Source organism: Saccopteryx bilineata, chromosome 2 (genome assembly GCF_036850765.1).
Source record: "Saccopteryx bilineata isolate mSacBil1 chromosome 2, mSacBil1_pri_phased_curated, whole genome shotgun sequence".
In the NCBI taxonomy this organism is placed as follows: Eukaryota; Metazoa; Chordata; class Mammalia; order Chiroptera; family Emballonuridae; genus Saccopteryx; species Saccopteryx bilineata.
Window position 1 is genome coordinate 153,320,532 of NC_089491.1, and position 26,666 is coordinate 153,347,197.

Sequence of the window (26,666 nt, forward strand, 5' to 3'; positions counted from 1 at the left end):
TCAAGTCTTATTAAATAGCACATAGAATACACTGTAAGTCACCATGTTTCCCGCTCCTCCACCACACAGTAGTTTCCTTAGTGATATAAGGTTTTACCTTTTCTCCTAATTAATTCATCTTTGTTGTAGAATCGCACCTAAACTTTTCTTAGTACAAATTTTAATTATTGTGCTTTGTAATATATTCAGCTATTTAATAATCTAATATGAATTAGTAAGAAAGAGTTTTTTATTTCCATTTTCTAATACCCCAAGAAGCTTTGTCTGAATATAGATGGTTACCAACGACTAAGGAAATATGAAACTGTTTTATTTTATTGCTTTTGTAAAGGCAAGGTCAAAGTTCCTCTTTGCATCTGAAAGGTGAAGTAATATCCTTCAAGAAGATAAATGTAATACACATCTGAGGCATTTTTTTAATATATGTGGTATTGAAACTTTAATAAAGCAACTGCAAAAGAAATTTAGCACAAAGGTATTTTCTTCTGTATATTTAATAAAGCATAAGATTATTAATTTTTAGTTTTGCATGAAATTCTCAGGTATATGGGCAAATTAATGCCAAGAGACCACATAAAAGAGATAAGAAGAAAAAGAAGGATCTAAAACATTGACTGTTCTCTTATATTCTTAGAAATTAGCAAAATATCATATTTTACCTTCTCTCAACTAGAGGGAAATGACCAGAATATGATTCTACCTGAATATACTGACTTTACTAAAATTTTTAAAAACTTGAATAAATCAGAGTAGAATATTAAAATTATCTTCTTATAGCTAACATAAGCATAAAACCATATAAAAGTTTTCACAGATTTTTAATTCATAGATGAGAAATCTGAGATTCAGTGAGGGCCCTGACCAGCTGGCTCTGTGGAGCATCAGCCCAGCGTGCGGACATCCCAGGTTCGATCCCCAGCCAGGGCACACAGGAGATGTGCCCATCTGCTTCTCTTCTCCTCCTTCTTCCTCTTCTTTCCGTCTTTCCCTCTCTCAGCCAGTGGCTCGATTGGTTCAAGCATGTCCCTGGGAGCTGAGGATAGCTTGTCTGGTCTGAGAGTCAGCCTCAGGCACTGAGGATAGCTCAGTTGATTCAAGCATCAGCCCCAATGGGGATTGCTGGGTGGATCCCAGTCAGGGCACATGCAGGAGTGTGTCTTTCTATCTTCCCTCCTCTCACTTAAAAAAAAATAAAATTAAAATTAAAAAATAAAATTCAGTGAGAAGGTTCAGCCTTTTTTTCCTTTCTGCCACAGTAGGTAAAAGCTGAGACAGGATCAGACATCTCACTTCCTAGTCAATTCTTTTCTTTTCTTTTCTTTTCTTTTCTTTTCTTTTCTTTTCTTTTCTTTTCTTTTCTTTTCTTTTCTTTTCTTTTTGAGAGAGGCAGGGAGAGAGAGACAGTAACATCAAGTTGCTCCTGTGTGTGTCCTGACTGGGGAATTGAACCTGCAATCTCCGTGCTCCCGGACAGCACTCCTGATGACCAAGTGGTCCAGCCAGGGCTTAATTTCTTTCCTTTTCTTAAAAAAAATTTTTTTTTCAGAGAGACAAAGAGAGGAAGAGAGAGAGATGGGAGAGGGAAGGGAAGCATTCATTCATTGTTTTACTCAGCCGTGCATTCATTGGCTGCTTCCTGTGTGTGCCCTGAGTGGATCGAGTGTGCAACCTTGTTGTTTAAGGACGAGGTTCTTAAACGTCTCAGCTAACCAGCCACAGCCCCTAGTCAATTCTACTTCCCCAGTACCATATGGAATAATTTCTTTTTAATATGCTATATGGGCAGGTCTATGGGTCCCATTCTTTTCTTCTACTCTAGAAAACGTGGTGCCAAAAATGAAACATGGGTCTCATTTCCCCAAAGTGTACAAGTTAGAATGACGATCCTAAATTGCCTCTCTTTTCCAGGTCTAAACCAACTTTGCCTCCTGATCAGCCACAATGTATCAGAAGGGCACAGACTCCTTGTTCACGGAAGATTATATGAGGAATAGCCAAATATTCCATGGAAGGATAGATGCCTCCCGGAAGGAGGTAAATTATTTCTCACATGCAGTTCCAATCCAGAAGATGGGGGAGAGATAAACCTACAACTAGGATAAATCTAACCATTTTTTTTCATTAAAGAAAAGCTTCAGACCACTAGGAGTAACGTGGTCCAAGCCACCATTCAATATAAACCCCCTGAGAGCAATGGACTAGGAGCCCAGTGAGAAACCCATCAGGGTCACCATCGGCAGCACTTGTGGGAGAACACCAAGACCTGCCTGGGATCAGGATACAGAATTCTCTTCTTTAAGCAGGGTCTTGGTATTTGTGAGAGAAATAGGCCTTATGTCCTAGCAATAGATCAAACCCCAACAAAAGAAGACAATCGTATTATGTGAAACAACTTTTCAAGGGCATGGTGTTTTTTAAAAGTTTATAGGCTGGCACAATAGCAAGCCTTGATGGGATGAAATTAAGAGGTAGAGGCAAAGAAGAAAGGATATGTTTTCAGGTATGATTTGAAAAGGGACAGAAAGTTAATGAGGTAGAGAGATATAGTCAAGCTGTTCCAGATGGCAAGATTGGACAGAGGAGGCCAGTGTGGGTGAGCAGAAGAAACGAGGATGGGGAGTCAGGAAGAATGGTGTCCAGCAGAGAGACAGCATCCTCAACTGAGATGGTAATCAATTCTGAATCATATCATGGAGTAGATGAGGGGCATTAGAGCAGAATGATTGAGGAGCTGTGCAACTAGACACAGACTGATGGCAAAGCAAAGTGCAGAGAGACCTAAGCAGAAAATTTAAGGTTATCAGAGGAAAAGCAATCATGTCTAGAACAATGGCATTGAACTCAATGACTAATGAAGAATTCCTTGTATTGACTGGCCAGGCAGAGGCACAGTTGATAGAGTATCAGCCTGGGGCACTGAGGACCCAGGTTCAAAACCCCGATGTTGCTGGCTTGAGCATAGGTTCACCAGCTTGAGTGTGGTGTCACTGGCTTGAGTGTGGGATCATAGACATGAACCCATGGTCACTGACTTGAGTCCGAAGGTCGCTGGCTTGAAGCCCAAGGCTGCTGGATCGAGCCCAAAGTCACTGGCTTGAGCAGGGGTCACTGGCTCAGCTGAAGCCACCCAGTCATGGCACATGTGAGAAAGCAATCAATGTTTCTCTTTTTTCTCCCTTCCTATCTGGCTGTCCTTGTCTAAAAACAAAACAAAACAAAATAACAGAAGAGAAGGGCTAGGAAACATTTTTCCTTTTCCATTAAGACAAATTAAATGCGTTGTTGAGGTTGATTGCAATTATACATGAAAAATTAATTTCTGAATAGAAAAAAATTTTAAACATTAGATGAGGGCCAAAGAGTTTAAAGGGCTTCAGAGGTCACTTGAACAATCCTTTGTAAGGTTATCAGACACATTGTGAGATCATTCCTGTTGGAGAGAATTAGGATTGCCTAAGAATTAGGTTGTCTAAGATGTTGAGTTTCAGTTCTCCTGGAAGACAAACCCTAGATTAATGCCTGACCTTCCCTTTCAAGTGAGGACTCCATGATGGGGGGGGTGGGGGGGTGGAAGAAGCAACGGCCATGAAGGAGAACATGTGGTTGGGATTAGAACAAAGCCCTTCCAACCTGATCAGTGCCCATGGGCAAGTAATGCCCCTGAATGTCCAGGCAGCAGGAAAAGAAGAAAGACATCAAAGTTGGGAGGAGAAATCCAGGAGAAAGGGAGGCAGAGAGAAAGAAGGAATGCCTACCAGGAAGCTATTAAGATGTCAACCACAAGTGTCTTATTCAGATATCCCACTGTGACACAGGTCAAAGGTCAACAGAGTGCCAGTCATAAACTGATGGAAAGGGGCACGGAGAGTTAATTCTACTCTAGGCCATACGTGTAGTATGTCTGTTTGGAAAGAGAGAGGAAGAGAAGGCAAGTAGAAAATAAAATGATAGTGAGGCCGCTTATCATGAACAATTTTGAAATCTATACTAAAATGAAGACAGAAACCTTTAAACGTGAGTTTTGAATAGAGAGAAGAAAGGGTGACAAAGTGAATGGGGACAAAAACCTAAAGTTACCAGAGCCAGGGTCCCTGTGGAATGTGAGTAAATATTTACTGGATGATGGTGACTTTGGCAGACAGAATAAAGCTGGTGAGAGGGAAACGTCATGGCCAGGGGAGCATGCAAGTTCAGGTCTTTGAATTGAAAACGGTGGCACCTGAGAGGAGAAAGAGAACAAGGACTGTAAAGCTATGAAAATATATCCCCCTCTGGGAGAACACATTCACTTCTCCAGAGGGGCGGTGGCCCCTGGCAGGCAGAGCAGGGCTCTCAGGAGTGAGCAGCTGTGAAGGTAGGTGCCAAGAAGACCAGCTTTACTTGTCTGAGAAAATTCCTTGTCAGATGTGGCTGGAAAGCTAAGAAAACGTTATTTTTGGATTTGGCTCCAAGGCTAGGCAATCAGTAGACAGTCTCATTCTGGAGGAAGGGAGGGAGCAGAGGCGGAAGACAGCATCTCTCCTCTGGATTTCAGTATTAGAAGATACGGAATACTTTTGACAGTCTAGGTCTGTTGGTGGCTCAAAGTTCCTGTCTTAATGGTAGGGACTGGCCTTTCGAGTAAAGGTTATTTTCTTGTTCTTCTTGGTAGGGGGCTGATAAGGCAAACAATTAAAACAGTTGCTTGAAGACTTAATCTCAAAAAAGACTCATTTCCTAAGTCTCAGAAGTGCTAAATTCACCTAGAACATGTCCTGCCATATTCCATGCGGGGTGATCGGAGGATTTGTCTATAAAATATATATACATTTTATAGATCTTTTAAAATTATTTCCCAAATAATCATTTATTTATTCTTAAAAACATACTGATTAAAAATGCTGACTTTCCCTGTAAAATGTCCCAGTCCAGGGTTCTAGAATTCAACAAATATTTGTTCAATGGACAATAGGTAAGTAAAGCAACCTAACAAACAAACAAAAACAATTAAAATCCTAAGAATGTGAGTGTGTGTAGAAAATAGTTTTTCTTTAATTACATCTTTTTCCTTAAGAGAATTAAAAAGATACTGTAACTGCCAAAGTGCTTTTTCTTATGGGTGATATTAACCACAAATAGCAAGGTAGTCTCAAAAACACAAGGTGAATCTTCCTCCCTCTCCCTTCTAAGACCTGGGTAAGGATCTAGCCACAACAGTTTAATAAAGAACTTGAAACATTTGCTAAGAGCTCACAGAAAATTAAAGTCTTACCACTTTCAGCTTCACCAATTGAATTCATTTCAGCACATAGTTACTGAGTACCTTCCATGTGCAGGCACTGGGATAAATATCTGGAAGAGGTATATTAGGAGCAGCCCTCATGAGTATAAAAAAACACGTGTGCTTGGTGGTTGAGGGCAAGGGTGGGGGAGTTGTGTAGAGAGAATCGGACAGAAATTGATTCCAAGTGCATATCCACACTACCCTTCTCCCTGAAAAACTGGGGCGTTTAGGACTATAATTACATACATTTCTTGGTTTCAGTGTTACAGCCTAAAAAACATAGCACTACAGGTAGAGGTAAGAGGCTGGAACTCATGACTCCATTTCAGAACAACAGGTGGCACTGGTGGGACTTGAACTTTGTTGGATAGATGTCAAGGTAAGGCATTCCATTACTCAGGCACAGTCCTGGCCAACATTTGAACATCCAGTCAAGCACAGAGAGGAGTCAAATGATAGCAAATTGATTCTACAAAGAGATTTTATTTTAGTCATCAAGTGGGCAGTCTTCAACAAAATACCAAATAGAAAAGAAGAAGATATAAAGATCATGAAAAACAAAAGTGAAATAGCAACTACAAAGAAAGTATCAATATTTTCCTCATTGATCTAGATTTTTAACAACTATCTTAGTAACTATTTAAATCTCTGTTCACTACATGAGATCAGTACTTCCATAGGACTCAGAAAAATGGAAAAAAGCTTTGAAATACTTGTAAGAACTAAATATTGCTTGGGTTCATTCTCATTCTTTTATGTAGGATTCAAAATAGAATTTCTGATGTACATGAACAGAAAAATATTGATTGTTTCATGATTATACTTCAAAACAAACATCAACTTCTCAATAACAAGATAAGCGAATGCTAAAATCCGATAAGAAAAGAACTTTTAGAACAAGAAAGCTTTAAAGGCTTAGCCAAAATCATCACATAGAAAATAGTCTTTTAATAGCAATTCGTAAAAATTATGAATTTGTACCAATTGCAGAGATTAAAGTCAAAACAGTATTTACTATCCCATGCTAACAGCCTAATTTAAAATAGTTTTTCCTATATTCCCTACAAAGTACTTTTTAAAGGACTTTCTCTGCTATCCAAACAACTTGCAAATGCAATTGGTAAGTTGGACTATAGTATTCATTCTCTTTCCTGTTATTGACTCCAGATCTATTTCTCACTATTTGCATTGTGCTCATTCTTCTGCCAAATAAAATATTAATTGCAATTTTAGCTGCACTGCTAGTGATCAAAGAAGTCTGATATGTCGGGCTAACTGATAGAAATAGCATCCATTAACATATTTATAGGTTCAGAGCTTCTAGAGCATAATTACATCCATTAATTGCATGAAAATACTATATATTGCAGGTTCTAAAAAAGGTATTTTCAGCTATATACTTTTACCCAGAGTAAAGTTTTTTTTTAAGTAATAAATTATCTCTAGATAAAATTCTAGCTAAAGAAAATAAGGCAAGAGGGATCACCTATCTGTACGTACCTAAGGCAAGCTTTTTGAAGCAGCCATTCATGAACTTTGGAATAGAATGTACACAAAGTAAATGAGATGACACAGATAGAGTGATATAAAAGAAAAGAAAACCACATTTTAAATATTAGAGATTTAATTAATATGTTAGAAGTCTAAGAGAGACAGTCTCAAGTCAGAGATTAAGTCTTCTTCTCGGCGATTAGATACAGAGCAATAATTTCTACTTTCAAATAAACTTCAAATCTCACCTAGGACCGAAGCATTTCAAATTACCTACATTTCTGAGCATGTAATTCTAACACATATAAAAAAATATTAAAGCTGTCCTGGGGAAAAGCTCACGAGATGTTAGGCATTAATAGAATAAACAATAATTCTGTGATTCCCTGGCGGTGCGAGTCCTGACTGCCGGCCAGCTGCATTCAGTGCATGTATATCACAGGACAGTTACACAGACTGGACGCCTCTTGACCAGGTAATCAGCAAGCAAGAGGGTGGTTTCCGGTAATAACTTCAGCACCGGACCCAAACACATTTTCTTTTCAGCAATGAATAAAGTGGTTAAGAAAAAAGAAAAGAAAAAAGAAAAAGCCAAACAAACATACAAGCAGGATTCATGCTTTCAGCAGGAACACAACCAGGATGGAAAGATGGAAAGCAAAGTAGAGCCTACCTGTACATATATATTTATACACATTTACTGAGTTCCCTGTCGCCTGATAGTAAATTGAAAAGACAGTCCTATTTGAAAGTAAAAACCATTAAATTGTGTTTATACCGCAACCGACTGGTGAGTGAAGAACAAGGAAATCACCGTACCTTTAGTGAGTCGCCTCAGAATTTGACAACGGCATTTAAAAGAGACAGCTATCATTCTTGCTCACTGCTCTCTGTGGCTAAGCGCACTCAGGGCTCTGCTCCGGAGGCTGCAGCGGCAGCATATGAATTCCTTGCACACATACCAGGAGAAAGGTAGTCCCGGCGGGGAGTGACAAAGCTTAATTCCTCTTGGCTGATGCAGAGGTCCACTACATGTCAGCTGGCAGAGCTGTGTCAGTCACTATTACTACCTTCCCTGCCCACCACAGCCTCCTCCCCCTGCACAATCACAATGGCTTAGAAAGTAAGGCTGTTTCGATAGCAACAAAGCACCAAATTGTAGAAAGCAGGGACAACGCTGGGAGAGAAGCCATGCCATAAATCTAATACTAAGCATGATTCAGTTTTAGGCAAAGGGCTACGTATTCCAGCCAATTCAGCCACCCCACCCCCTTCCGTCTCAGCAGGCAGTCTGTCCGTGAGCTTTATGTGTGTCTCATTTAACTGGAAATGCAAGTGAAACGGTCAACCTCTTACTTTAGGAAGAAATGTGTGTATTGTATACTATGTTCTTTTAATGATAAAAAAGGAAAGGCATAGAAAGGAGCAGTTTATCTTGAGATTTAGTGGAAAAGAATATTTTTAACTTGAGAAGGGAAGCAGCCTTATGGTAGTGTCAGAAAGGTACGTATGCGGTCCTTTACACATCCATGAGGCTCAAGGAGATCTAGGGTTAGAGAGGAAATTCAAGAAGGGGGCAGGGAAGGCTCAGGCAAGGCAGATCCTGGGGCAGAGGAATCCTGCCCCTTTAGTCACCCTTTACAAAAAAAAAAAAAAGACTTGGCTGGAAAAGCAACAGTTAAGACTGTTTCTAAAGATATTGGGAATAAAAACTAACCAGGCCAAGTATTTCTATTTTTAATGTACCTTATTCATCTGTTTCCCAAATGACCCTCCCCCAAACCATTCTTCTCATTATGTAAATAAAAGTCTTGCCACACAGCAAATATTTGTGAGTATCTCTGCTCCAGTGGAGTAAGGAGAAAATTAACAAACCCTTCCCAATCCATTCACAAAATGACAGGAAGGTGTAGCACATGTCTTCATCTGCAGCGCCAGCCTACTCTCTACACAGCCTATACAAACTAACATTTGGGGTGGGATTTTAATCAAAACCCAGGAATCCCCACCAAGAGTTAACACAAACACTCAGAAAACCACAAAAATAAAAAAGAAAAGAAAAAGAAAAAATTCAGTTGTCAGGAACTTTAAAAGAAAATCAATTACTTAAAACAAAAAACTATATCACTGTCCAAAGTATTTGATTAATATTTCTAGGACTATATGAATTATTCATATAGTCTTATTCTATTCTGAGACTGTACAAAAACCTTTCAAGCTGGTTTCTAAAATAACTTCCAATATTCCATATTTAGTGATAGAGCTTTCTCCTTTTCATTCATAAATTCCACATTGAGTCAAACAATTTAATCCACTGATATTGAAATGTGTATGCATTCTATTTTGGGTGCAATAGAAAAAATAATTTCTATGTGAAAAAGAGCTGAGTATCATGAGCATCTACTTTAAATGTTTTTGAAAAGAACAGAATTCCCATTACCAAGGATGGTAGCTAAAGCAGTCAGCCACCACTAATCAATAGGAAAGTAAATTAAATGGATTGTATTGCAGAATCAAATTTTTATAATTGTTCTAATTAGCCTTAGTCTACTTTGAATTTCACCCCATCCCATTTTATTCCTATTAGGTCATTGGTACTATTTTAGTCCCTTTGCTATTTTTTGCTCTAAAAGAAAAAGTATCTGAGTACTAGAGAATTGGGTTATTAGCTAAAGTGAGATAAATATTTATAATTAGCTCTTTAAAAGATCCTTCCTCCAATTTAACATCTTTCTTTAAATCCAGGCACTCAGAATATGCCGCTGTCAAATAGCATTAGTAAAATCTTGCCCATGGAACATTACCACTCCAGCCCATTATATTAATGTCTATTCAAATAAAACTCAAAATCATACAGGAATCTCTTCCCCCTGCTATTATACGTACTCAGATCTAATTTCCTTCTTCCTCAAGGCTAAAATGATCAAATATTTCCCATTTGACTAGAATGTTCATGTTCAATTTTTTTTTTAAGATTGTCTACTGGTCCTAAGAAAGATCTTCAGAACTATTACTAAAATGTCCTTTTTTTCCTCGCAGGAGGAAGAAACTTACCCTGGAGCCCTTGGAAAAGTTCTTGGGAGCTCAAATTAAGGGATATATATTTTTTTCCTCTTTGGATATTGTGGCTGCTAATTCTTATATATCCTATTAGTGCAGGCTCAGCTCCGGGAATCTTGTAGAAATAGAGCTGTCCTGAACTAAGCCTCTTCCAGGAAATGCAGGAATCTGCCATGTATTCTCACCATCCACCATTTTTGCCCTCTTTAGTCCTCAGAGATTTCCTTGGGAGCGATTCCCAGCTCACTTCCTGCCCTGGGCCCTTCCTCCTCGTCCACCTACTTCAAGCCCAGCCTTAGACCCTGAACTCTTGTGCTGGCAAAATGCCTTCCAGAAATGCAGGTTTTCTTTCTCAAAAACCACTAACCTATAGGACAAAGGTCCTAAGAGGCCAAGGCAACTGGTAAAACTGGACCACAGCCTCTCTCTCTCTCTCTTAAACCAAAGTTAAAGATTTATTGCCCACAAGAGGGCAATCTGCCACTCAGAGCTGCTGCCAGCACCCACTTCTGAACAATGTCCTGCACTGAAGTCTGTCCTTGTACACCCAAGGTCCACAGCTAGCCCTCCAGGGAATCCGGCCCCCTGAGCACACAGTCCACGCTATGGGGCAGGTCACTTGACCTGCTCCTCTGCCACCACTTTTCATATCTTGTCCTTGAGGTAGTCACCTTTCTGCCACTCAGACCTGAGCTCCAGACACTCAGAGTTCCGGATGTCCCCATCAGGAAGCCGGCGGCCAGCACGTAGTATCGGTCAGCAGAAAACACCCCAGCAGGTCTTCACTTCGCTGTGGAGGTTGGGGACTCCCAGCACAGGAAGGCTAGTCTCCTGACTCTGGTTCGCATCAGCTGGCCCCCAAAGGGTGGGGTGAGATGAGGGGTCACAGAGTCCCTCAGAGGCAGGGACTGGCCGGTGATGTCCAGCAGCATTACAGCAATTGGAAGTGGCCTCTGTCAGCGCTTCCTGGCAGTCCCCTCAGAGTCTCCTGCAGCTTCTTCTGCAGAGGTGTCACCTTCCTGTCATGGGCTGAGGGCCTGGGGACCAAGGCTGAGGCTGGCAAAAGGGTGCTCCAGCATTGACACGGGATAGGCTTCTGGAAGGTGCTCTTACCTTTCGGGAACCCATCACCTAAGAATTGGGTGTGAAACTCAGGGCAGAGCACGGCCAGGGCTCACCCTCCCTGGCCTGCTGAGCACACACAGGGCTGGACCAAAGCCTCTCAGCATAAGCCACTGCTAGATAGAGTGACTTCTCAGGCACCAGATTACTATGAGCATGTGTCTTTGGGACCCTATAATCAACCGTGTTAAGTATGGTGGCTGGGCTGTGTAGATCACTCATACTTGACAACATGCTCTTTGAGACTCACCAGGTGGAGACTATGGAGATTTAAAGCAACAAAACAATACGACATATATGTCTGATTAAGCTCCAAAGTGATCTGGAGAAAAGCTAGTTTGTGAAGTTTGTTCCTCTTTTTTCCTCCATTCTATCAATATATGAAAACATGGACTTGCTGGATTCAAGGTTGATAATTTTCTTTAAAAAATAATTCTTATTTCAGAGTTTCTTTAAAATACAGTTTTCCTAAGCTATACTACAAGTATACTATGTTTATATAGAATTTAATGAATTACAACAAAGCATTTTCACACATAACGTGTCATCGGGGACAGTTTATTATGGGTTTTTGTTTCAGATTAGGGCTGATTTAGGAAGAACATTTTCATCAAAGTCACTAAGCTAGTAAATGGTGAAGAACAGGAAAGAACACAGGGCTTCTCACCCTGGATTTTTTCTACTCTGCTTTTTTTTTTTTTTTTTTTTGTATTTTTCTGAAGCTGGAAACGGGGAGAGACAGTCAAACAGACTCCCACATGCACACGACCGGGATCCACCCGGCAGGCCCACCAGGGGTGATGCTCTGCCCACCAGGGGGCGATGCGATGCCCCTCTGCCACGACCAGAGCCACTCTAGCGCCTGGGGCAGAGGCCAAGGAGCCATCCCCAGCGCCCGGGCCATCTTTGCTCCAATGGAGCCTTGGCTGCGGGAGGGGAAGAGAGAGACAGAGAGGAAGGAGGGGGGGGTGTGTAGAAGCAAATAGGCGCTTCTCCTATGTGCCCTGGCCGGGAATCGAACCCGGGTCTCCCGCACGCCAGGCCGACGCTCTACCGCTGAGCCAACCGGCCAGGGCCTACTGTTTCCCTTTTCCACCCACAGAAAACACCATCCGATTACACACAAAACGTCCAATTAACCAAGAACCTTTAAGTGCAGTTACCCTTTATGATAAGAGGCAAATCTAGAGCCAATCAGTTCAACTTCCCCTTCTCCCCATCCATGTCTGTCCCTTTCTAAAGCACAGCTAATGCGTCCAGAACCACGGTGACCACGAAGAACCAGAAACTGAAGGCCGTTTAAGACAGGTACCTCCGGGTACCAGACCGTATACGCCAAGTTTTGGCCAGGGTAATCCATTCTGACTGGACACCTGTCCATCCTGACTAGTTGGTGTCTCTGTCATGCTTGTTTTAAATACTTTAAATATCACTATCAATGATAATATCATATTAATTTCATAATAGAGTAGGGGCTGGGAATGTGGATCAAAAACACCCTTCAGACTGGCTCGAGGATTCCAATATATTTTCCAAACTATCCTGCAGCATCATCAGCAGGTGAGAACAACCTTCTGCCAAACACAAATTATCTTATTCTGTTAATTTTTCTCATCTCCTTGATTTTCTTCCACTGTATCTATTCTTCCGTATAACACCTCCAGCCCCAAAATAAACACTGCTGTTTGCAGATTCTTCTGGTTCTCAACAAGAAAGAATCATCATAAACCTCAAGTCCCCTGCCATACACCTGGGGGATTTATTTTAAAAAATAATAATAGGATTATGTCCACATTAAATACTCCACCATTTTATATGATTAGAATCAATTTGATTAAAATACTAAAATAATTTGTACCTTCTTCCTCATTTCAACCAATTTTGTTAAACTGTTACAAAATACACTTGACAGATTCCACTTGTTTGATTATTTATTATATTTAACTGTTACCTTTCTTTTTCTTTGAACGCAGTTGACTCAAAATGCTTGGGTCATAATTTAAACAGCACAAGACATCCTGAATTGGCTAGTATTAAATATACTGATTTTCCTCCCTCATACTTAATAATTGTTAGGCATATCCCAAGTCTTTGGGGTATTTTAGAATACAATGTTCATGGAGGCCTTAAAATGTGACCAGCACCCTTTTTAACTCTTTATAGACTATTTCACTGCCTTATCCTTAGCTTATAATAATCAGCTGTTTTTAGATTCCTTCTCAAAGATGCTGAAAGCAACTATGAGCCTCAAACACCCTGTAATCCTTGTACCCCTATCTGCCACTGAATTCAGGGAGTGTGACAATGGGAGCCCAAACTTTAGAATCAGGCTCCACACAGAACTTGTCACTGCCAAGCTACAGCTGAAGACTCCCATTAGAAGCAGCAAAAAGCAAGACCTAATTTACTAACAGAGGTTCTCAGGGTCTGAAGAGTGGTGTAATTGCCCAAGACAGGATTTATTGGGCATTTTTTTACAAATATTTTATGAGAAAAGATTTTTGTAGATGTAATGATGCCCTTTAGGGAGTGTCATTAGGACACACTCTTGCAAATCTGGGGTGATTAAAAAGCACTTAGTGGCTCTGGGCCTCTGGTGTATTGTGATTGAAAAGGGTGGGATAAAGTGTACTTCGTGGGGCACGGGCTTTCCCTGCAGGGCCTCTAACACCCTTCAAGGTGCCAAGGGAAGAAAGAAGGTCGCCTCCGCTTACCATGAGAAGGCCAGGGATGCTCCCACAAAGGTAAGGACCTTAGTAATTTCTCAGGTCAGAGCCTCTGATGGGGATGTTAAAGAATGGAATAGGCAGAAATGCATGCAGCACAAGAGTAAACCTGCCACAAATCACCCCTAAAATCCCCGATTAAATCCAACCATTAACTGAGGCATGATATAGAGAAAAGATAGTGTCACTCTTCAAATTTTAGTGCAAGTCAAATTTTGTTCTTTTTAGGGCTAAATTAAAGGGTACTTTAAAAATCATATATTAGTACAACATACAGTCCAAGTTAAGTCAAATACTTGTGACCAAGTATTTGCAGAGAAGTACGTTATCTGAAAGATTCAGAAAAGTGGGCAATAAATAGGAGAGATTCTATAGTTATTAAAAAAAAAAAAAAGACTACCTGTAGATGCATAGACTAAAGCTAACTTAAGAGAAGGTTAGTTTTCCACACCACAGGATGTGTCCATGGGTCCATGTGCCCCTGAGAAGGCAAGAAACACAACTCATCCAGAAGCCCAGCTAGAAGGAGCGGTGTGAGTGCACAGAAACCAGGCTTGGGCCAGGGAAGAAATGAGGCTTCTACAATAAAAGACAGCTGGATGGAGTGGTTATTTCCAGTATCCCCTCCGGACTCATCCTATGCCTTTTTCTGCTTTATTGTTTCTTAGATTATTTAACACACTATTTTAGTTGTTAATTTTCTGCCTCCCCTACCTCTGGAACATTTTATTTTTAATGAAGGCAAGTTTTCTTTAATTTTTTTAAATTTTTTTGTCTATTTTGTTCATTGCCTAGAGCTATAGCTAGCACAAGTTCAATATATTTTTTTGAGTAAATGAATTTTGGGGGTCTCCCTTCTAGTGGACTACCGTTATAAGCAATACTGTTTCTAAAGTTCTCCTACAAAAAAATGAAGTTAGCAAATTACTATTTAAAAAAGCTCTGCCACTTTAAGAGCAAATTCTAAATAACATGTTTCTCTGCCTCTTTGCAGAGGGGAAAAGAAAAAAAAAAGAGAGAGAGAAAGAGAGAGAGCTGTGCCATGTGCCCTCCTTTCCAGAGCACACCTCAGATTTATTCCTGGTGCTTCTGACAAGATGATTCATAGGGGACCCTGTTGTTCTCCAAATAATATGAAGAAACACACAGCCAGGCTAGTTTTTCATGGAAGTCAAAGGCAGCAAGAGCAACAAAGGAAAAGACCAAGTAAAAGATGCAAAAATGAAAAGAAATTCTCTCTTTGACTTGGCTCTGTGAATGAAGAAAGTAGCAAATACACACTCATCCTGATTACTGCAATCTGATCTCACATGCATAATTATAGCCTGTCAAGGATCTGATGTATCTGTAAAGTAACAGCTAGATGTGTCTCTTTTTAGAAGTTCCTACATCCTGTAACCCATGGCTGAAAAACTGGGTAATTCCATCTTCAACAGGGCTTTGTACTGTAACAATTAACCTCCAACCTGACCTTGTTACTGTTTTAGCTGCTGTTTTGACAACTTTCATTTTGTTGATAGAGGAGTTAAGCTTTCCATAGTAAGAGTGCTTTAAAACAAGCAAACTACAACATAACCTCCTCAACCCTAAAACACATACTCATTCAAAAAAATTGAATCGACAATATTCCAAGGTATTTTATAGATATATAAAAATCTAAAAAATATAAATAAAATGAAGGACAAGTAAGTTGATATACCATATTTCCCCATATATCAGTCACACCTAAATTTTGGGGCCTGGAGTTGGAAAAAATAAATGTATTACATAAACTTATTGAACTCAAGTTTTATTCATCATAAAATTCATACAACTCCTCATCACTGTCAAAACTCCCATTCATTAGCTTGTCCTCATCCGTGTCTGATGACAAATCACTGTCTTCATATATTGCCTCATCCTCAGTTCCATCTATGGCATTTGAAATACCACAACCACTGTATAAGATGCACCCAGTTTTTAGACCCCCAATTTTTTGAAAACGGGTGTGTCTTATACATGGGGAAATATGGTAATTATCATATCTGATTCAATGAAATGGATAATCTCCACTTCTTCAAACAATGTGAAAAACACATACAATTGGGTGGCAAATGCTACCACGCACTACAATAGTTTATTCAAATAACACTGAAATGATGGTGGAAAGTATGAAAAAGGGAAATTACATGTGGAAACTAGGATGGCAGAATTGGAAGCTGTCCTAAAAAGACAGAGCCTCAGGTGAGAATTCAGATGCAGTTACAGATGGGCTGTTTGGTCTTGGGTATATGTTCCTGAGAACCTCATTTACACCATTTAACCACAACGCCCCCCCACCCCCGTATGTGCAATGTGACCCAATCTCTTTGTGGGAAAAATAATTAGTGGGGGAAGTTTCAACTCAGAGCACTGTACTCCAGAATCCCAACCAACAAACTCTGAAATTGCTTCACACAAAATGCCACATCACTTTATAAGTTGCTTATGCCTATGCAGCATCAAGGCCCCCTAATCTTTCTAAAGAATTATAAAAGACTAATAACACCCCAATTATCTTTTGAGGATTCACTTTCCGTCTATGTGGTGTGGGTGGGGTGGGAGCTCCTTCTAGGAGAGGCATTAGGTCCAACGAAGTGCAGCATACCATCCATTTAGTCCCAGGGATTGGTCCAGAAATAGGCAGTCATACAACATGGACTGATCAGATGCAATCCCAGAATTTCTGTCAGAACTACTGCAAAATAGATACTCTCGTTCCACCAGAAATGGTAGGTAATGAGACTGGACCTGCCATCTTATCACCACTTTGGGACAAGCTGCCTTTAACTCATGCCAAGGCCGAGGAAAAGAGAGTCAAGAGATGAAGGGGGACAGATTCCTGGATATGCTGTTGGAACACCAGGATCCATCCATTCCCGAAACCATAATACCCTGGACTTTTCAGTTATATTTTTCAATATTGTCTCCCATTTGCTAATTGATTTTGAGTTGGGCTTCTGTCAGATGAGATCAGAAGAGTCTTGACTTGATTCTTTCAAAGCGTCAGATTCCTGATCTATAAAATAAGGAGGTTGTCCCTCTAAAAACTTTAACATTTCAACCATTCTATTATAAATACTGGATTCGCCAATTTCATGGGGTTGCTGCAGTTAACCAGTGAGATAATGAATAGAAAAGCACTTGTTCAATTTTAAAGTGCCTTACAAAGAGTGTAGGGGTATAAGAAAATGATACTAGCCTGACCAGGCAGTGGTGCAGTGGATAGAGCATCAGACTGGGATGAGGAGGACCCAGGTTCGAAACATGGAGGTTGCCGGCTTGAGAGCGGGCTCATCTGGCCTGAGCGCAGGCTCACCAGCTTGAGCACGGGGTCACTGGCTTGAGCATGGGATCATAGACATGACCCCATGGTCACTGGCTTAAGCCCAAAAGTCGCTGGCTTGAGCCCAAGGTTGCTGGCTTGAGCAAGGGGTCACTAGCTGTGCTGTAGCCCTCCCCCCCGTCAAGGCACATATGAGAAAGCAATCAATGAACAACTAAGGAGACTAAGGAGCCACAACAAAGAATTGATGTTTCTCATCTCACTCCCTTCCTGTCTGTCTGTCCATATCTGTCCCTTTCTGTCTGTCACACCTATACAAAAAAAGAAAAAAAAATGATACTATTCTCATATGTATAATTGCATGTGTGTCAGTATATACTACATGTATAAATACATATCTGTGCAAGTGCATGCATATGTATGTATACTGAGAACAATATTGGGAGGTCCAGAGCCCACCTCACTTGTAATACAGTTATATAAGTACACAGTCTGAAAACGAGAAGGGAAAAGGTCTTTCTCTTTCTGTCCTTCTCTCGTATCAAATCTCACAGGTTTCTACTAACCACAGCCTGTCTTCCTAAGCTCATTACTACATCCCAGAAGGGTCCTTCTCTCTTACTTAAGAAAAAATAGTGTCCATTAATTTTCATTTTTTTTCCATAAAAATAAAATTAAAGAACTCCTTGGGGATGTTTAGCGAAACAAACACTTTTGACTCAAAAGAAAAAAGTCAAGGTTTTTTTATTTTCCTTTCCTACAGGAACAACCCTCTAATAATGCCTAAATGAGAGGGGGGCTCTTAAAATGAAGGGAGTGCCGAGATGAGGGTGAAAAGGAAAGAATACAGCGTGGAGGGACAGTCTAAATTGGGTCTCTCTCATCAGGCATCTTCCTAAGGTCCAGTTACACAGGCCTGAAACCAGCAGGAATGATGTTGGTTTTACATTCCGGCTGCACAGTGGGACGAGTAGCTACCAGACTGCAGCATCGGACCCGAAAGAGGGGTCAGGCAGGCTGGCTGAACCGACCAAGGCACCAAACTGAGGCCTGTGGCTTAGAGAAAACCTTGGCCTAGCTTCCCATCACAGGACAGGGAAGATAAACTTGCACGAGGCCCCTTAAGTTCTTATACGGCTTATGACAAAGCCTGTGTTGACAGCAATGCAAGGACTTACCCGAACATCCAGTGACAGCCAGGTCGGTAGAGAGTCACCAGGAAACCAGGGTTGTAGGGGAAGGGGGAGTCAAAGTCAAGGAAAGGTGAAGTGGGTGTGGTGAGAAACTGTGCTCTGGCTAGAATTCAGGAGAGCCACTGGGTAACTAACTGGTCGTGATGACTGTTGTCATCTTTTTCACTACCACTGTCATCACCATCGTGATCCACATGGCTAGTACCTGTAAGTACTAGCGGTGTGCTGGTCTAACTAAGCCTCATTCAATCCTTACAAAAACCTACGTAGGCAGGAGGGACTATTATTATCCCATTTTTCTTTTAGGAGAGGGACTTCCTTGCCCCATTTGCCCACTGCACGGTGGAGCAATGATGGCCAAGGCCCCCGGGGCATGAAAGCTTCCAGAAGATACAAGCCATCTTTTCATCATTGCGGTCTCGGGGCCTAGAACTTGGAGAACTCAACGTTCTTAATAATTTTTTTCTTGTATGAATGAATGAGGCATAAAAGAAAAGGACTGGAAGAACAATGCGCCGTTTCACAATAAACAGTCAGTAAACAGTGAGGTATAAACGGCTAAGGACTAATCACAAAAGAGCTGTAAATCTCAGACGTGTCCAGGAGCCGCACTACTGGGGCCCCTTGGCTCCAGATACCGAGTCCTGGCAGCACCTTTCATCTACAGGAGGTCTTCTCTACCTCCGGACCCTTTCTGTCCTAGGCCCTTTCTTCTTCTCTAAGCTGAATAAAAAGGCAGTCAGGATGGATCATATTAACCAAGAGCTGGGGTAGATACTGCAGGTGTCTGGCATAAAGCCTTTTGGAATAGGTTGAGGCTTTCAAGTGTGAGGTCACCTGAATGGTCAGGACTCTTCAGGGCCATCTGGAGGACCTCAGCTAGGAAAGCTCTAGTAAGCAGGGTCGAGTCTACAGCCAGCCTCCCCATTTCTGAGTCCTCTCTATGCTCCCAGGGGCTCCCTCTGGCCTTCTACCTCTCCCGAAGCATGAATTTTGGATGTCTGACCCCAGACTCTCATGAGTTTTCTCAGAAAGTTTTAGGAACTCCCTGTCTTCAGAAAATGCAGCAAAAGTACTTCAAGAGCCAACAGATTCCAAATATACTCAGACCAGTCCGGCCACAGAGAGGGACAAGATATTGGCTTTACTTATAAGATACACAGGGAAAAGATTTTCCTTCTATAGAGATTGTTCGTCTATAAAGCAAGAAAATAGTCAAAATGTAACTCTTTATAGGACATTAATAAAATAAATATACTTTCGAAAGGTAGTTAGAGCTATCAACTTTGACTTTTTCTGTTGCAGAGCTCTCTGAATGGTTTTTAATGGTTGGCTGTACTATCAATGCTGGAATTCTATGCTGCCCTCAGAATGCCCTGCTCTTCTTCCATATTTTTGGTTGTTAGTCCCAGTGGTCGATAAAATAGTTCTCTTTACTAGAATTTTTTTTTTTAAATTCCAAAGCTACCATCTTTTAAGCTTACTATCTAATGTTTTCATTTCAGGACTGATATTAAAACTATTCCCAGGAAAAGAGGTCTTCCACAGATCCTCTATCTGGACTAGTTGGGGAGGGAGGGATAGGAGCTTAACCCATCAAAAGGGAGTCACAAGAGGATGAACTATTTTGCAGGAGGCTACGCTAATGGCTGTGCACCCACCGCTAAGAGACAGCGGCACAAACTGGGGAGTGGATGGAAATGCACAGTTATGAAGTAACAGCCAAATCTACCTCCCTCCCCCCGTAAGGAACATCATCTTAGTAGAAAATTAGAGATCCATTTGATATAATCCATGGCATTTGGAGTAAATTCACAGCCTGTTCTTCCCCTCCCTGCCTCCCTCTCTCAGTTTTCCCTTATCAACCTCTCAGCAGGGTTTGGATTTCAGCATGGGCACCAATAGACAGAACAATAAGCAAGTGCCTTCCAGAAATCACAGCAGGCTCCCATGTTGTAATCCCATCCTCATTCATCTGACAGAGTCCACGACTGCTGCAGGTCAAGTCAGTGCTCTGTCATCACAACTGTAACTTCTCACTCAGGTCAGGAGCTTATCATGCGCAAACCTTTAGGAAGCCTCCCGCGTTTGAGGAGGTTCAGAAGAAACAGGAAAGGGAGAGGAGCACAGAGCTATTGCTTTCGCGCGGCTGTCTTACTCTAATGTACCTCTTGACTGCTGTGATAATGGCAGTCCAGGCCACGCTGTTGACAGACAAAAGAAAAGGCCATCTATCACCATTACTTGGAAATCTCATCTAGCAAAGGATTTATGATCTGCTCATTTCAGAGGAGATTAAAAAAAAAAAACCTCAAAGATTGAATAAAGCGTCTTTGGTGATGCATGGAAATGAGATGGATTTCACAGAAGACCCGGGGTGGCTGCAGTCGGTCATAGTGCCACAGCACACCAGTCTGTCTGACTGCTGACAGGTACTGAAGAGTACCTGATTGCCAGTGCTCAGCACAAAGGCAATCAGAACAGCTCAGTGGTTAGGAGTGCAGCTCTGCCTGACCAGGCACTAGTGGTACACTGGATAGAGCATCGGACTGGGAAGCAGAGGGCCCACATTCAAAACCCCGAGGTCACTGGCCTGAGCACAGGCTCTTCCAGCTTGAGTGTGGGCTCACCAGCTTGCGTGCAGGGTCACTGGCTTGAGTGTGGGATCATATAGACATGACCCTTTGGTCTCTGGCTTGAGGCCAAGGTTGCCGGCCTGAGCAAGGGGTCACTCGCTCTGCTGTAGCCTTCTCCTCCCACCAACCTAGTCAAGGTACATATGAGAAAGCAATCAATGAACAACTAAAGAGCTGCAATGAAGAACTGATGCTTCTCATCTCTCTCCCTTCCTGTCTGTCTGTTCCTATCTGTCCCTCTTTCTGACTCTCTCTCTCTCTCTCTCTCTCTCACACACACACACACACACACACACACACACAGTGTAGCTCTGGAACCACAAATCTATGGCACGGGCTCAGGGAAGTTACTAAATACCTCAGTGTCACAGTTTCCCCCGCCACTCAGAGGATAGTTACAAGGATTAAGACTTGTGCCCAGAGCCTCTAGAACAGTATCTGCAGCACAGTAAATGCTATATAAGTGTTTGCAAAGCCAGTAGTAACTTACCTTACCAGGTTGTTGAGAGTTATTGTCAATAAAGTATTTAGAAGAGTCTTTGGTACACAGTAGGTGCTGGAGTGTTAGCCATTATCATCCTGAGTGTTATTATATAATAACAATAATGAGTGGTAGAGCTAGTCTTCCTTGCCGTGGTATGTCTCCCCCACCCCAAGAAAGCCAGGGCTCAAGTGTACTCATCACAGGCTAATGTCTAACTCAGGTTGGCAGACCGGCAGCTCACGGGTCACGCATGGTCACACATGCATGGTAGGTTTGTTCATTTTGCCTAAGTCGTCCAGAAATGTCGTGAATTAGTTGTACACCCCAGAAATTTCTGCAGTTCATTTAAAATTATAAAGTTGTGGCTTCTATTTAAAATCAAAAACAAAAATCCAGCAGTCATCCCATACTGGTCCTGCACCAGTACAGGGCAAGTCTCAGGGGTCTGAGCAGACTGCCTCTTTCAATAACTGGGGCGTACAGTATTACAGTAATATAACATTGTAATAACTATGCTACCTGCCTGGCCTTTGTGGGCACATATGTTTGCTGTTCCACCTTTAAGTTATTCTCGGCCTCTTTGGCTGCTATACCTTCAGAAAGAATGGTTTTTATGGCCCTGATCCCATCTGAGACCTGAAACTCTCCCCAGTCAAATGCAAACAAATACATATTTCACAGCATGTGGTAATTCCAAGGAACCCACGGGCCCCTCAAGCTCACTCAGGGAAAAACTCAAGACTTGTTCATGAATAAGAAAATTCCCAGTTTTCGTTAGGTTACAGTTATATCACATCGTTGCAAAGGGAAACATGGTTAAAATAAAGGAAACTCTGGAGGCATAAACTGAAGGACTACGCTAAGGAGAGTCAGTGCTTTGAGCTGATGGTAACTCGAGTGGTTGGTTTGGTTTCAAATTTGACATCTTTACAATAAAAATTTTATATGGGCTTGCTGTCTCATTTAACTGCCTAAACACTCCTCAACTCTATCCTCATCTCATTGCCAGACTCACTGCTAGCCTAGAAGGTACCATGTGAGCATTAGAAAAAGGCATCCCGTAGACAGAGAACAGACTGGTGGTTGCCAGAGCTGAGGGGCTTGGGGGCCCGGTGAAGAGGTGACACCGTGGAGAAGTACAGATTGGTAGTTACAAAACAGTCACAGGGATATAAAGTACAGCACAGGGAATAGAGTCAATAAATTGTAATAAGTACTGTATGTATGGTTCCAGATGGGTACTGGAAATATTGGGGGAGGGGACCATTTTGTAAAGTATATGACTGTCTAACCACTATGCTGTCCACCTGAAGCTAATACAGAATGATATAGAATGTAAAGTGTAATTGAAAAATAAAATGTAAAGTTCCTTTCCAAAAAAAAAAAGAAGAAAGAAAGGAATGAAGGGAGAGAGGGAGGGAGAGAGAAAGAGACAGAGGGAGAGAGAGGGGGAGAGAAAAGAAAGAGAAAGAAAGAAAGAAAAAAAGAAAGAAAGAAAGAAAGGAAGGGAGGGAGGGAGGGAGGAAGGAAAGAAAGAAAGAAAGAAAAAGGAAGGAAGGGAGGGGGAGGGAAGGAGGGAGGAAGGAAAGAAAGAAAGAAAAAAAGAAGAAAGAAAGAAAAAGAAAGAAAGAAAAAGAAAGAAAAGAAAAGAAAGGTCTGCTTTCCTCAAAATATTTTATTGCCATCTGCTGGGCGGAATGTGCCACATCAACTTCATATGTTCATTCTGTCTAAGACAAGAATGGAGGCCCCAAGGCAGGGGTCCTGGCGCAGCGCTGAGCTGCACAATTTGCAGCATGCTGAGGGTCCTAGTCCTCGCCACGGACCAGACCGACCTTCCCTACAGAGGCTGTTACCCAGACGCCGCAGCTGAGAGCAGTGCTTACAAGCTTTGTCGTTTAGAGTTTTTTTTAAGTTCTCTTTGAACTCCTTTTAGACTTAATGAGACGCTGCAAAAATAGACCAGACTTTCCATATGTCCCTCACCTCGGCTCGTCCAAGAAGTTTTGGTTTTGTAGTCATAAAACTCAGGGTTTAAGCCAAGATTCTGACAAGATCTTGGCAGATGGGCATAGTGCCAACACACGGTAAATTATATCATCATTGTCCACTGACATCGGTTTCCTTCACTGTAAATGGAAATGATAAAAACACCTACTGTTAAGGATTATATTAAATTATATGTATTTAGCACAGTGCTTGGCATACAGTAATATTAATTGTTTATAGTGGTGGTGATATTTCAGAATAACAACAAAAACTGTTATTTCTGTGGTCTAATGTTCTTCCTCAACCACAGTATATTGTCATGCAAGTTTTCTAGGCATAAAATCATAAGTAACCACTGCTAATGAGATGCTTCCAGACCCAGGAGGTAGATACCAATCCCTGGATGACCACACCAGGTATCCACCCCAATGACCAGGAAATAGCTAGAAGCTAAGGGCAGAACCAGCCCCTAGAGGAGGATATGACTAATAGGGACCTTCTAACTTTGTATCTTATATGACACCTTTCTGGGGTGCTGCAGCTGTTTTAATTTCATAAAAGAAAGGCAAGTTAAAAAAAATAAGGTGAGACTTTTTTCCTCCCACTTCCAAATCATCTGCTCCTAGCAAGTCATAAGAGCCATCAGGATCCCAGTGCGGGCACGTTAGATTTTCAACAGGAGAGAGGAGCTGTACACAGGACCTTGGCTCTGAATAGGCTCTGACTCTGCGGGTGGAAAAGGGGTCAAGGGATCCATGAAGAGAAGCCTTGCTCTTAGAAGGGAAGATACTTGGCTCAAAGCACTTCTAGACTGCTGACACAGCATGCAAACTAAGCTTTTTCGTTACAGCATCTGTTTATACAAATTCTGATCAGGTGGCAAAATCTTCCCCTCTGCTCTCAACAACGGTACGCAGGCAGAGAACACCTGTTCTAAAAATGGACTGATCATCCCAAGCTTGGCACACATACGGCATGGGCTTGGGGCCACACGTGGGGAGGAGATCCTGCCTTCTTGTCAGGGTTGGCTCTCCTCCTCTTGGCTCTAGTCCATGTCTACTGCTTAATGGATTGATCCATGGGCATAAGTCTGAAAGATTCTGCTAGGGATGCAGGAGGCTATTCTGCCCCAAACAGCTACTATGCACTGTAACTTGTCTAACAGCAAATGTTTGGAGCACTGGGTAGGGTGCTAAAGGTATAACATGAGCATGATGGTCCTTGCTTTAAGGAGCTTCTTGGGGAGGGGGTTACTAAAGATGGTAGATTGAAAAGGAAATATTCTGTACTGAATGCCTTTTCTGTGGTGTAATTTACATACCCAGGATCACTTTAAATAAATAACAGTAACTGAAGGAGATACATCTGATACTGGTGCTATCAAGAGAATGTAGAAGCAAAAATGATGAAACAAATTAGTGAGGTGAATGGAAAAGTGAGGGAATGAGGAAACCATGGGAATGGTTCAGAGAGGTGGCCTTGGAGCGGGATCTTGAAGGAGAAGTAGGAGTCTGTCTGTGGAGAAGAAGGCAAGTTTTCCAGGCAGGAGAAACAGCATGCATCATGGGGCAGATGGGGATGCAGCTTGAAAGAAACTGGAAGATGAGAAGAGAAAATCAAGTTACAATTTAGCTTACTGCATTTTCAGGATGCTAATAATAAGCAGTTACTATATTTTAAAACTTTGTTTTGTTGTAAGGACAACACATCACAACACTTCTCATCTATGGGACTCTTTACAAATTTAGGGTACTTTCATGTCTCATGAATGGCCCCTCAACCCAGCAGACATAAAGAAATACAAGTCATACAACCCATTCGGTTCCACATCTACAGAACACTGTAACTTTGCATACTCCTTGTCATTTTATAATTTGTTTGCTGATGAGGAAGATGCTAATCTAAAGCAGAATACTAATCTAAACATTATTATGGATGGAGAAATAAAAAAAATACACTCTATAAGTTCTTTATTCTAACAGTCATAAAGATCAGGAGCCAGAAAGAATATAAGTTTAAGTAAAATATACCCAAGATGAAAAAAACTTTTTAATTTTATTTTTCAACTGCAGTTGACATTCAATATTTTTTTTGTTCTAGTTTCATGTGGACAGTATAATGGTTAGACAGTCATATACTTTACAAAGTGCTCCCCTGATATTTCCAGTACCCACCTGGCACCATACCTAGTTATTATCATATTGACTATATTCTTTTTAATTTTTATTTATTTATTTATTTATTTATTTATTTTTTTTTTTACAGAGACAGAGAGTGAGTCAGAGAGAGAGATAGACAGGGACAGACAGACAGGAACGAAGAGATGAGAAGCATCAATCATCAGTTTTTCGTTGCGACACCTTAGTTGTTCATTGATTGCTTTCTCATATGTGCCTTCACCACGGGCCTTCAACAGACTGAGTCACCCCTTGCTGGAGCCAGCGACCTTGGGCTCAAGCTGGTGGGATTTTGCTCAAACCAGATGAGCCCACGCTCAAGCTGGCGACCTTGGGGTCTCGAACCTGGGTCTTCTGCATCCCAGTCCGACGCTCTATCCACTGCGCCACTGCCTGGTCAGGCTATATTGACTAATTCTTGATGCTGTACTTTACATTTACATCCCTGTGACTATTTTAAACTGTAAATTTGTACTTCTTAATTAATTTACCTCTTCACCCAGTCCCCCCAAATGCCCTCCCCTCTGGCAACCATCAGTCAGTTCTCTGTTTCTGTGAGTCGGTTTCAATATTGTTTGTTCATTTATTTTGTTCTTTCGATTCCGCATATAAGGGAAATCACATCGTAGTTGTCTTCTCTGTCTCACTTAATTCTCTGAGCATAATACCCTCTAGGTCTATCTCTGCTGTCACAATGGTAAGATTGTGTTCTTTTTTTATGACCAAGTAGTATTCCATGGTATATATTCAATAGTATGTTTTATCCACTTGTCTATTGATGGACACATGGGCTGCTTCCACGTCTTGGCTATCATAAATAATACTAAAATGAACACAGGGGTACACATGTTCTTTGGAATGAGTGTTTTGGGTTTCCTCAGATATATACCTCAAACTGAAATTGCTGGGTCATAAGGAAGTTCCATTTTTAATTTTTCAATGACCATTCAGACTAATGAAAAAGAAAATTTAAAAAATAAGTATAGTTATAGCAATTTAGACCTAGGAGGGCTGTTAGGCAGCCCACACCTACTACAACGTGGGAGACACTTATGAAAACACTGGAATAAATGATTAAATGACTCCCACTTCAGTGGTTTACAAACTGTGCCTCCTAGAGGTATAATTTTTATACAACAGTGAAGGTTTAAACTGCAATGAAGACACACTTAACCTATGTCTGATAAAAATAAGTGCTTTATGAATAGTTGATAATAAATA

General features: G+C 41.3%; 1 protein-coding gene across 11 annotated transcripts in view; it reads right to left on the reverse strand.

Moving 5' to 3' along the window:
* GRIP1 (glutamate receptor interacting protein 1) overlaps positions 1-26,666 on the reverse strand; it is a 749,322-nt gene that overhangs the window by 279,287 nt on the left and 443,369 nt on the right. The window contains exon 1 of one of the 11 annotated variants that reach the window (XM_066258210.1): positions 7,574-7,662. The exons of the other annotated variants lie outside the window; for them this stretch is intronic. Coding sequence (XP_066114307.1) covers positions 7,574-7,628 — 55 coding nt within the window. The 5' untranslated portion in view covers positions 7,629-7,662. Of the gene's footprint in view, positions 1-7,573; positions 7,663-26,666 lie in introns of those variants that run through there. 11 annotated transcript variants of the gene reach the window in all.